At 41.2% G+C, this 13241-nt stretch overlaps 1 protein-coding gene across 3 annotated transcripts in view; it reads left to right on the forward strand.

Moving 5' to 3' along the window:
• Positions 1-13241, forward strand: part of Focad (focadhesin) — a 324827-nt gene that overhangs the window by 277299 nt on the left and 34287 nt on the right. For all 3 annotated transcript variants that reach the window (XM_029539699.1, XM_029539698.1, XM_021199728.2), the window contains 7 exons: positions 3186-3333; positions 5249-5368; positions 6403-6525; positions 6982-7059; positions 7673-7744; positions 9195-9297; positions 11460-11540. In XM_029539699.1, the coding sequence (XP_029395559.1) occupies positions 3186-3333; positions 5249-5368; positions 6403-6525; positions 6982-7059; positions 7673-7744; positions 9195-9297; positions 11460-11540 (725 nt within the window). The remainder of the gene's footprint in view (positions 1-3185; positions 3334-5248; positions 5369-6402; positions 6526-6981; positions 7060-7672; positions 7745-9194; positions 9298-11459; positions 11541-13241) is intronic.

Below are 13241 nucleotides of genomic sequence, written 5' to 3' on the forward strand. Positions count from 1 at the left end.
TCCCTCCCTCCCTTCCTCCCTCCCTCCCTCCCTTCCTTCCTGAGTGCACATGCATGCACCTAGTCCATGCACACACAGGAGGATATGGGGGGGGGCTTCATTATTGTTCTCCGTTGTGTGTTTTAGGATAGGGCCTCTCACTATTCTTGAAGCCTACTGTTTTGGCTGGGAGAGCTTGTCACAAATCTCCATCTCTTCATGCTGAAGTTACAAGCACCAAGATTATGTCCAGCTTTTTCATGCATGCTGGGATTCAAGCCTCTTGCTTTCACACCAGTCACTCTTACCCACCGAGCCATCTCCAGCCCATGTGTAGAACATTATGATTAAAACTCCTTTTAACATCTTCATTTCTTCCTGTCGAGTATTTATACTAGCAACTCCAAACACTGTCGACTATCCAACATCATCGGCCGTTTTCACTTTAGTGGATGGAGGCACCAACCCTTAACTCCCTTTTGTTTTCAGTGGACAGATCATGTGAACACTATGTCTGTCCAAGTGACTGTGGTATAGAGCTGACAGACATATCCAGAAGATCCCAGAGTGGGTTAAATGGGTGGAAGTGGCGAACTAATCATTTGGGGTAGTTTTTAAGACTTAGGACATTAAAACATGAAAGATTTGAAATGAAAAGAAATAAATCCTTAGGGATGTTTTCTAGGTGCAGACTGAAAATTGAGGGGCAGTGGGAACAACAAAGAAACCATTTGGAAGGGCAATGGATTATTTAAATCAGAAGAGAAAGGTTAACATTCAAGATATGCACTAAGGGTATCTGACTTATTACAGATATCATTCAACACATGTATACAGAGAGTTAGATTGTATATTCATATTATGCAACAGTCAGCTAATACTGCAGCCCCAAATAGAATTGTAACTGTGCCTTAGAACTTTAGCGTAGAAAGTCACTTGTCTCTTTTGAAGTGCTGCAGAACTTTAGGATACCTTGAAAAGCAGAATCTATGAACTTCCTTGTTCATGAAGAACAGCAAACCCGATTCTTATTTGAGTGTTGGAAGAAATCATCTGACCGTGCAAATACATTTGTCTCTCTTCACTTAGTTTGGCAAGAAATAGAAATTGAGTTTTCCTGATTGAATCTTATATAGTACATTTACTTTTGCCAACTAAACTTAGACATCATGAATTGTGCATGTGTATGAGTATGCACATGTATGTGTAGTCCCCTCATTGTCTCTGTAGATACTCTGTCTACCCAACATTTATAAAACTCACTTAGCCAATTCTTCAGCAAACAGCAAATACTGGACTAGTGACTCCATTCATCAAGTCAAATACCAGAGGCTGAAGGTATACTGTAGTGAAGAAAAAATAAAAATCTACTGTTGAAGAACTGTGAGGTCAGAGAAGAAGTAATTCCCCAAAGAGTTTCTTTTCATAATTTATAATTAAAATTGTAGGACATACCTTATACCAGGGGCTATGTGAGAGTTTCAAAGAGATTCCCTCCTGGGCTTGGGATGGTGTCCCAAGGAAGAATCATTTAAGTATGAAGGATAAGTCGCAATTACACAGTCAAAGGAAGAACAGTAGTCAAATTTGTCAAAATATGAATCAGACTGTGTCTAATTATACCATTGTCTAATTCTGTCTGTTCTACATGTGCCAATATGGAAAGATAGCTTAAAAACTTTCCCTGTAGATTCCTAATTAAAACAAAATCTTTAAATTCCTTCCAATCAAAAGTCGCCTTCCTTCAGAAATTTGATGCCGCCCTAGAGCATGCAGCCCTAGGTGTTGGTTTAGCTGGTGGGAAATGAATTATCTGTTGAACTTGTTAGAGCAGCCCTGCCTGACTGAAGGATGCTGGTGCATTGGCTTCTGCACACAGGACTCCCTGGTGCTGCTTGTTTTGCAACAGAAACTAGAAAACCACTAAGTTGCCTCTTCATGGGTGTCATACAGTGTGTTGCAGGACATGAGAGGGGCCTTGGGCATGTCAGATCGAGCCAAAGCCTGGGGACTGCAATCCCTCTTTCTCGTTGTGCTCTCCTGAAAGCTGTCTGTGTACTCTTGAGCACATCTTGAATCCCATGTACCCTTCTGGGTCTCTATTATGAGGTACGGAGACTCTTTTTACACAGAGTTCTTTGGGTGCATGTTACTGGGGTGTTCATAGGAAGGTTCTCAACACCAGCCAAAGTCATAAGTGCCATTTAAGAGAAAAATTACTCTATATGGATGTTGGAGAATAAGCTCTGGAATGCCTGCTTCAGCTGTGTATATCATCAGGGGATGGGGTTTTGCCAAATCAGCACTAATCACATGTTTTCTGAAATGCTTGACATTACCTCCAGTTAAAAGACAACAGTAATGAGGAAAACTTTTAAAAGGAAAAATGGCCACAGGTGCACTATGTTAGAATGTTAACCTGAATTTTCATGAGAGCAATTCTTTTCTTTAAATGGTATGTGTCCTTCCAGAGGATTGGGACACAAAGCCCCAGATTCCAATTGAATTGTCACAAGGGGTAACTTTTGACAAGCCTGTCATTTGTCCATTTTCTCTTCTGACCCAGTGGTACTCAGAGAGCAGAGGGGAAAGAAGGATTAATGTCATTGTGCACAGATGAATGCACGGTTTCTTTAAGAAAGAGATTCCGCTTGTTGCAGTTGACTGGGAAACACAGAGCCCTCAGTACCACTGCGCTCTGCACTGCTCCTATCGTAACCAGCGCCTCAGCTCCCACTTTGCAGTTTGACCCATCTCTCCTTAAGCACGGGCCAGAGGGGAGGATCTGCGCATCCTGTGAGGGCAGGAATAGAGCTGGTTCTCACCGGAGTTTAAGCCAGGCTTTGTGTCTTGTTACTGTCTGGTGGTCCAGGGCATATTCATTCTCTCTCCCTGTCCCTGTCCCTGTCCCTGTCCCTGTCCCTGTCCCTGTCCCTGTCCCTCTCCCTCTCCCTCTCTCCCCTCTACTGAGGATTGAAAGTAGAACCTCAGTTAAGAGCATTACTAATGACAGCCCCAACCCTGCATTTAGGTTTTGATACAAACTTTTCCTTTTGAGAAAAGAAGTCGGGAGTCAGAGAGCGCCTTGAGCCAGACAGAAGTGGAACCCTCTGTTTCACTTCAGCTTCAGAGCACCATAGCTCCTGTGCAAGTGTGGAACAGTCACGTTGTGTGTGACCCTGACACTGTCTCTTTTGGCATCCAAGCACCGGCTGTATTCTGGGAGTTGGACTTGCCCTGTCCCTCATGAGCCACAGCAGCCACACGGAGTCACGAGTTCATGTGGCAGCATCTCTGCGGAAGCTGTCTACATACCTAGATGAGAGCGGGAGCCAGAGCAGGACATTTCAGGAGGTAGGCGGTGGGGCCCTTCTCGCCGTGCTCCGCTGACTTTCGCTGCTACGTCACTGCTGTTTTCTCATCTCATGGTTTAGTGGCCCTCCAGGTGAAGTTCCCACTTAGGGCGGTAAGGAGAGAGGCTGAATAGCAAGCCATACAACACTATGGCCTCCAGATCATACTCAGACTTACACGTGGTATATGGGATAAAGACCGTTAGAGAATGCACACACCTCTGGAGGTTAAACCAAGGCTTTTCAGAATTGTTCTGAAGTGAAATGTAACTTTAAAAACAAGTCAGAATCAAACTTAAGGAGCCACACGTAAGTGCACACTAATATGAAAATTATGGAGGAAATTCCCTTTACCACATTTGGTGAAAAGGTTTTTTTTCCTCTGGTGTGGCAGAAAAATATGCATCCATAGAGTTTGGTGTGACACCGCTGACACGTGTGACCCACGCTGAGCTGGGATGCTTTAGCTATGGGTCATGTCTTCTCTGTGGTGGCCAGGTAAAGCTGAGCTGCCCATGGCCGCTGTTGGGGGGGGGGCAGGGATGACCTTGTGGCCGGGCCAGATTCTCCCTCTCATTAGAGCAGATTCCCAGCCTGCCCACAAGCTATTGATGGGGACATAATGGCTGCTCTGTTTCCCCGATCAGCCCCTCTGTTTTCAGCAATGGGATTTGTTGAATTGGGGAATTTCTTTGTGTTACAGAAGGTTCAAGTTTTGTGGTGCATGATTTAAAAGTATGAGTATATGTACACACACACACACACATATATATATATATATATATATATATATATACACACACACATATATAAAATGTATCTTTATGTCAAAGAAAGAACTATTTGATTGATCAGCAAGAACAAGGTTATTTTATTCTAACAGATGCTTTTGTCTGCTGTGGTCCTTTGATTAATAAGTCCACCAGTAAGGAGTCTTGCCCCTCCTCAGATGTTTTATATCTGGCTGCTTCCTTGTAAGCTGCTTGCATTTTTATACATCAGCCAGTGCAGGGAGTTGAACTTTGTCCTTAATCAAAACTGCATCTTTATGAGGAAGGGCTTGATGGTGAATACTGGACAGAGCAGGAAGAGCACTGTAAGCTGTGGTTCTGAGGTTTGCAGAAACTAACTTTCTCAAACTTACCGGTCCTGCAGATGGTCAGTTTGGAACACTCTGCTCCCATTATCAGGTTTTCTTTGTTCATCATTTACTTGCTAAGTTTGCACACCATACAGTGATGTCTGCAAAACCCCTCTCAGTTTCACGCAGTTCCTGTTCATTCATGCTCTTGGGCCCTCCTAGGGATTGGAAACATGGCTGTGTTTCACATCTTTACCACCCTCTCCTGGGAGTGTGGGTGGAGTGCAGGGTACTTCATAGCCAGTGAAGATCTATTTCTGTGTGCTGTTGAAATGTGCTGTGTTGTGGCACGGCACTGCAAGGCTGCTTTGGTTTATAGCAGTGCTCCCAACCCTGCGGCCCTTTAGTACAGTGCCTCAAGTTGTGGGGACCTCCCAACCATAAAATTATTTTTCTTGCTACCTCGTTATTGTGATTTTGCTACTGTTTTGAATTGTAATATAAATATTTTTTGGAGATACAGGATTTCCAAAGGGGCCATGACCTACAGGGTTGAGAACCACAGGTTTAATGGCTTAAGACCTCCATTTGAATCCTGGTTTTGTCTCATAGCTATGTGCATTTGAACCTCCAAATCCTATCTAAGATGATCCCCGTCTTGAGCCTGTTGTGAAACACAATATAAGTCAGACAGAAAACTGTTACCCAGTTTGGGGTATCCGTATCTAAATTCAGTTCCTCTGGGAGAACTTTGGATGAGCTTAGCAACTAAGCTGTGGTCTTTGATTTTTTTATCTGTAAGCAAACATTTTTCTCTGCTCTGTTTTCTTCTCAGGTCATCGCCTACACACTTAGCTGTGTGTGTGCATCAGCTTTCAGTGCTGGCGTTGTTGAAGCTGCGGAGGCTGAAGATATTATGAACAAGCTTCAGCTGTTAGTAGAGAACAACCAACAGGTTGTAATGTATCCCTCAGTGGTCTCTCTCCTTAGCTTCTTGGTGCGACTGCATGCTGCTCTCTGACTCACTTAGTGGGATGGACTCTGTTCTGTCTAGAATGGTACCAGCAGCCAGTGGCCACCAGATACTCTTCCCTTGTTTTATGTCTCAGCTTTTGTGGACATTTGGCTGAGAACATGTTGATTGGGCATAGGTGTCCAGGTTGGGTGTAGCTCTGGCTGAGCTAGAACTGGAATGTGTAGACCAGGCTGGCCCCATTGGAGATCTGCTTGCCTCTGCCCTCCCAGTGCTGGAATTGAAGGTGTGTGCCAACATGTCCAGCTTTGATTTTTCTTTTTCAAATCATCACTCGACATTCATAAAATCCTAAAATATGTGGCTAGAGTGAAATTCAAGTAAAGCAAGAAACTGTGTTGAGAGGACACAGGAATTTCAATTTGTAAGACATACATAAGAGTAATGATAAAACTTTATAAAGTTATGAATGCTTACTGGGCTCTGATTAAGTCAAACTCTGGCAAACTCAAGACAGATAATCTCTATTCATAAGTGATGATGTAAAGGAAAGTTTAAATTCTCAAAAAGTAGGCTTAAAATGATCATTCTTAAATAATAATCACTCTTTAAAAAGAAACCTTTGACATGCGCTATGAGATGCTAAGCGAGATGAGCTAATCACAAGAAAATGCTGCCCAGTTGAGCTTGTGTGAGATACTTAGAGTTTCTCTTTAGAGTCAAGTCACAGTCAGAAGTATTCCTATGCTGCACATTTTCTTGCTTAGGAGGTGATTTGACCTTGGTTGGTGAACCTTCAGCTTTTCACTCATACCCTGTCCTGAGAATTTAGATTCATTGATTGACAGTAAGAATTATTCTCCCAAGGCAACTCCTTACAGACAAACTCTGTTTCCAAAATCTATATCAAACTTAGGGATAGGAAATGCTTGATTTTTCTCTATACATTATATATGTTCTATATGACTCCTAATCTATGGCTTGTTTTTCCTCACCCCTATTTTTATTTGTACCAGACTTCAGGCTTTGCACTGGCATTAGGAAACTTGGTTTATGGTTTGTCTGTGTGTGGACATGGAAAAGCTGAAGACTTGGGCAACAGACTTCGCCCCAGCTGGATTAAAGTTGTCCTGACAGAGGTAAAAAGTCACCTTCTGTATGCTATTATAAATTTTTATAAAGGAAAAAAGGACTGATTTATTGGATTCTTTATAGGAACTGCTAAATTATGTAGCATATGTGGGTAATTTCAAGTGAAAGAGATGTATACTTTTATAAGTAGTTTAACATGTCAGCCATTGTAGGTTATTTTATTTTTTAAAAGCTGGCTATTTGATAATGCCTTAACTTTTAAAGCAACGTTAGATTTTCTGGAAAAATAGGCAGCTTCTTATCATTTCTAAGACATAACAGCTTTAATGTTTTACTTTGTGTTAGTCTGATTTTATTTGGGGGGTCGATTATCAATTGTTAATCATATTGATCCTATGTATTTATTTCAATTTTAGCCATTTACTTGACTGTGCAACACTAACTTACATAAATTTCAAACCCAAGAGGTATTTTGCTTCTGACTCTTGATTCTTGGTTTGCAGGGTGCCCCCACCATGCTCTGTCTGGCTGCCGTTCATGGCCTGGTGGCACTGGTAGGCTCCGATGTGGATGTCATGCAGGTAAAGCCAGGACCTCTGAAGTGAGGGAATTTAGATGGGTGCCTAACCATAGCAGCAATAGAGTGGTGTTAGCGTACTGTTCTAGGGGCAAAGACGTTTATGCTCATGGTGACAGTTACTTAGGGGCCTTCAGTACCCGCTCTGTGCAAAAGTGCTCTTGGCTGCGAATTCTTTCTGGAGAGATTTGTTCCTTGATCTTAGTTTATAGGAATTAAACCTCCCAAGGTAAGTACCTTCCATAGAGCTTCCGGCCCAAGAGAGTGACTGCAGCATAAGAAATCGCAAAATTCATGCACAGGAATTACAGTTCATACCTATAATGTTCCAGCTTAAATCTTTGCGAAGTAATGTTTTATTCTGAAACATTGTCCCATTGGACATAAATGTGTGTAAGTTTATCACAGTTCTTAATTTTCTGGCCTTTGTTCATGCAGTATAACTTGGAAGCACTGCTGTGTACCACTGTGCATAGGTGCTAAGAAATCAGTGTAAATCCTGGGCCCTGCCTTTGAGGAGACCGCCGCTTAGGGGCTTGAAATATTCTGACAGCTGATAAATCATCTCATACCTAGATGACTGCTCATGCCCTGGTCGCTTCTGCTTATTCTTTCAGCTGAAGTCAGAAGCCATCCAGAACACCCACTTTCAAGCAAGACTTAATGAAGTCATTCGAACCTTAACTGAGGTAAGAAGAGGAACTTGCAGTCCCTGGGTGGGACACACATCTCCTCTGTTGTCTTTTCCTACTGTTTGTTGTAGTGTGTCTTTCCTGGCAAATATGAAAGTCTAACATTCTTGCTGAGTTCATGGGGCGTTTCAGAGTAGTAAACGGACCTGAGTTCACTGAAATATATGCCCTGCTCCTGGAATAAAAGAAAACGGACTTTTTAAAAAAGTTACATTCTTATTGATTCATCTTTAAAAATTAAACATGACCTTGCAAGGGTTATCCAGCTTCTTGGGACAAAACAAAAGGAAGGTGGCCAAAGGGCAGGCCAGATACCAGGGAAGCAAGCAATGGTCAGGTGGCACTAGCTCAGATGAGTAAATAATTATCATTGTTGTTTTTCTGAGGTGGGATCATCTTCATCTTCTTTATTATCTTTATCTTTTAAAATGTCGTGGTTGCTGAATCAACTTTGGAAGTGCAGGCTAAAAGAAGTGGAACAGTGCCACACTGAGTGTGTGGTCGCCTCTTCCCAAGCCTTGTGCCCGGCCGTTCTTGCTATACCCAGTGCTTTCCAGCTTAGTAAACTTAGTAAACTTGTTTTCATTCTTATAAAACACAGCTAATTATAATACCTAGCACATAAAGAAGTTTTAGTAATTTGTGTTGTAAAAGCATGAATTTCTGGGCAGAGAAAAAAAAATATTTTACATATATGAATAAGAATGTGCTCAAAAAAAAAAAGAATTTTACTGAAATTTAAGTTGTTAAAAGTTGGAAGAATTAGAAAACTGTTATTTTAAAGTGTTCATGGATTATAGTAAGAAATGAGAAATTATTTAAAGAAAGCAATATGATATTTCTTCCTATTTTTAGAGATACTTTATTCTTAAGTAACTTTTCCTCCCTTCCTACTTTAAAATTTAAAATTTTCTTTTCTTTTGAGTCAGGATCTCATGTGTTCCAGACTAGCCTCAAACTATGTAGTTGAGAATGACTCTCAACTCTTGATCCTCTTGCTTCTGCCTCCCAACAGGCTGAAATGACAGGAATGAGTGACCACACTTGGTTTATGCAGTGTTGGAGCTGAACCCATGGCCTTGTGCACACCAGGCAAACACTCTACCAACTGAGCTACATCCTCACCCTTTTTTGAGCTTTCTTTTACCAGTTTTTTTTTTTTTATAACAGTTTTGCTCAGTAAAACCTAAGAATGCTGCCAGTACTTTCTGCTGTGATTGACTGTTTGCTTGATTGACTGAAGGATTGATTCACTCAGCAAATGCTCATTGGTTACCTCTGAGATTCAGGTCTAGTATAGGAGCTGCACATGAGCATCCTGTTCTAGAGCTTCTCATTCCCAACCTGACCTCTAACTCCTGCTCAGTCCGTGAGACTTCACAGTGGCCTCTTATTAAACAGAGCTTGGACCTTGCCCTATTACTGTACTGCTTTGTTTCAACAACAGGTTATCAGTGTCTCAGGAGTGATTGGTCTTCAATCAAATGCAATATGGCTGCTAGGACATCTTCATCTCTCTACCTTGTCTTCAAATCAAAGCAGAACTTCTGGTAAGATGAAAGTCCTCATATACCAGAGCTGGAAGAAGGAATGGCTGATTCTGGGTTCTGTACTTTAAGGGGATTGTCCACATGATGGGTGTTAGGATCTTTATTTTTGTTTCTGAGCAAAATGAAGTAAAGAGAGACTTTCCAGACTTACTCAAGGTCACATGGCAGAAAGTGGCGCTTTGAATGTAGATTTACTGAACTCCAAACTCCATGTTCGTTCACACTTTCTCTCTGCCTTCCTTGGGGGTAGTGTGGGCATCAGTCAAATTCCTGTACTTTACAAATGAACAATATGCACCTAAGAAATACTGCATGCATTATATGCAGGATTTGTATCCTGACAAGTCCATAAACAAAGAGTTGGGTCCTTGAAGCTTGGAACAGACATTTTATTTGTACTAAAAGTAATAGTGTCAGGTTTCATTTTTTAAAATCTCTTTATACAGAGCTACATAGTGAGACCTCTTTCTCATAAAAACCTGCTTCTTTACTTCTGACTGGAATTTTTCTACCCAATGGCTTTATAAAGGTAAAGAGCTAAGCACATTCAAAGATGTGTACCTCCTTGGGGCTTGGAATCCTAGCTCTTCAAATAACAAAGCCCTCTCTATTTGTATCTTTTGATAAATCAATAAAAATATTACAATTCCCATGTGCTTAATATATGTTTTTACTTGGAGATTTTCTTGGGGAAAGAACCACCATAATACATCTGTAAATGGCGTTCTGACCCAGTGGCCGTCTTGTATCTGCCCCACAGAGGCTTAGGAAACAAAGACCCTTCACTAAATTTAGCTTCACTTACTCCTGGCAGCTTATCTACTAACGTGACCATAAACATGGACCTCTGTCATTTTGTTGTCCTTATCTTGGTCACTCTGCAACTTGGGGAAGAGGATTCTGGTCCACAGCCAGCACTACATAATGAACTTTATATAGCTGGAAGTTGTCATATTGTCATAGGAGAAGGAATTTAAAAGCACAAAAATGATACAAGAAACCCTTGCTAATGTTAGTTTTGAAAGTCAGGGTTCTTAGTGTCCTGGTAAAACAGCACATAAGCTGGGCAGTGGTGGCTCACGCCTTTAATCCCAGCGGTTGGGAGGCAGAGGCAGGCGGATTTCTGAGTTTGAGGCCAACCTGATCTACAGAGTGAGTTCCAGGACAGCCAGGGCTACACAGAGAAACCCTGTCTCAAAAAAACAACAAAAAACAAAAAAAAAAACAAAAAAACAAAAAACAGCACGTAATACCAGAGTTTGGTAGCTTTTTTTATTTGTTTGTTTGTGTGTATGTGTGTGTATGCGCACGTGCACATGCGCGTGCGTGTGGGGGAAGGGTAGACTTATAGTTGTATTACAGAGCACTTGGTCCATGTACTCAGATCAATCAGATCACTTAGTGGTGAGTCATCTTCCTCCCAGGTCCTTCAGAACAAAATAATTGTGTATATGGAAAAGCACAGCTACTTGTTCCTAGTGGAATTTTCCAGTTGAGCCATTCATTGCAGTAAAGCTGTCTCATGAAACAATTATGGGCACTGGAAGGAAAAGGACATAGGGAACTCTCAGAACTCAGCTAGCAGAAATGTCACTAACTCACTGGTTCAGGTCAGCAGCCACATCGGGTTCTTTGTACATGCTGGTCACTTGAAGGTCTCTAGCTTAGGTAAGAGATCATTGTGCTGTTAATTAACACTGGGTCTTGAATTTCTTCAGTTCGTACAGTTAATGCAGCATCCCATGAGGAAGCCTCTAGGATAGTACCCAAGCTTAGATGCCCAACAGGCTCCTTGCCTACCCTGTGGAGGTCATGGGATTGGAGCTTATTGGTGTGACAGTATGCAGGGATTTTATTTATTTATTTATTTATTTATTTATTTATTTATTTATTTATATACCACTTCACTGGAGTAGCCTTCCTTTGTGTGTTCTTTTTTTCAGTCTCTCCTAGGTTTGTCACCATTTTAAATTTTCCTGTATAGCCTAGTTGATTACCTTACTCTAATAGACTTCATTGCAGCCAGAGTATTATGCAGAGATTAATGGCATAAACATCCCCACCTTGTTGACAGGTTGACACAGCAGCATGAGTTCATTACCTCTCCTTCATTAGCCTTACCAAGTTCACTAGTTAATTTGATCGTTTTTCTGCCTCCACAGTTCCTACTGACTACAGCTATCTGCCTGAAGGCAGTTTTATTAGAGCAGCCATTGGTTTCTTCGTCACAGGAGGAAAAAAAGGCAAGTGAGCACATTTCTTGGATTTTATCGTTCTTTCTTCATGTTCTGTAAGCTGTGTGCCCTTAAGCAAGCCTCCATAGAATCAGACAAATTAAATCTGAAGGGGCGCGTGTTGTCTTCTGCCAGACCATCTTCCTAGATGATGAGGAAGCTAGTTAAGGAATTGGTAGATAAATATGCAAACTGTGTAGTCTCATCGTGGGCGGCTCTGTGCAAATTCTGTCTTCCATTTAGTCATTCGTAGAGTACATAAGCACACACACGGCTTTTTCTGTCAGTCTCACTAACAGTGTAAGTCATTGGTGTAAGTAGAGAAGGCACATCCAGGTGTCTGTTGTATCCCAGGCCTGGCTGAGAAGCAGCCCTTGTCCCTGGCCCTGTCTGATCATTCTGTGTTGCTGGAGTCGTGGACTCTAACTCCTGTTTCTAGCCTGTGATTTTTCTTGATACATGTTTATCCTGCTATGCTCCTGGTTGTGGCCATCCATGTTAGAAGATAGAGCTTCAGTGCCTTTGTTAAACAGGAACCAGATAATGCCACGTGAGTTCCTAAAGAGGAGCTCTTTAATGGCATATGTTTTCAGAGTTGTGAGGAAGAAGTGTACACTGTTAGAACTGTGTGTGTCCTGGCTCAAGTGCCAGCTTCACGGATGTGATTGTCCTTTCAGTGGTGGTCACTTCTTCTATTCTTTCCTGTCTAGGCAAATCAGTAACTATATGATAGCAAGACCATTACTATTTTAAATTATTTTAAAAATGCTTTAAAGTAAATTAAAATGAACTGCAAGAAATATGGAAAGAGTGAATGGATAAATACATTTCATGCAAAATAAAATCTTTCCATTAAAAATGAAAGTATTGTTGTGTGATGTGGCCCTGGAAGCAGCCATCCCCGGGGCTTCAAACCAGGAACTGTTTTTGTAGCTTGTCTCTGGAGTTACAATGTATACTCTTATTTTAAGGTTGTGAATTAACACTGTTTGCTTTTAATTTTTCCATATAAAAGTTGACATATGATTATATCATTATAATAATTGTTCTCTATAAACACATATAATGAGTAAATTAGTTTAATGATTGTATTGCTATGAATTATATGATCTTAAAGTACATATAATAGAGATATTTTCATTGTGAAAAAGTTCAATTCTTCCTAAATGATCATCTAAACTTTCCATAGCCAAAATAATGTAGGATCATATATTTTTGCTGTAGTCTTATTAAGTTGTTCATTGGTAGCTTTTAAAATTTAAAAATGATTATAATGTGAGAAATCAACATGAGAAGCGAAGTAAAAACTGAGGTCAAGTCAAAGCTTTCAGAAAAGTTTTTTTTTTTCCTTTTCTAGCAAATAAAATATCATTTTGCCCTCCCAGATCCATATCCACATTTCTTGGCAGAAATAAATTTTCTCTGAATCTCTCAGGGGTTCTGGCTTCACTGTGGCATGCTTGCCTGTGATTTTCCGAAGCCCTGGCTCTGCTCAGAGGCAGGAAGCTCAGTGGTACTGAGATGCTGCGGTATGCAGCCTTGCTGGAAACTGCTGTACAGCAAGCAGCCTGCTGGAGTGTTGCACATGGCCGGCCATCTTGCCAGTTGGATTTTTGGCATTTTCAGGTTGTGGGAGAGGGCTGCCTTCCCGTCGGGTTTGCTGGCTAGATTCAGAGGAAAATCTATTCAGCCCACACACTACTAATGATG

Source organism: Mus pahari, chromosome 6 (assembly GCF_900095145.1).
Source record: "Mus pahari chromosome 6, PAHARI_EIJ_v1.1, whole genome shotgun sequence".
Lineage (NCBI taxonomy): Eukaryota > Metazoa > Chordata > Mammalia > Rodentia > Muridae > Mus > Mus pahari.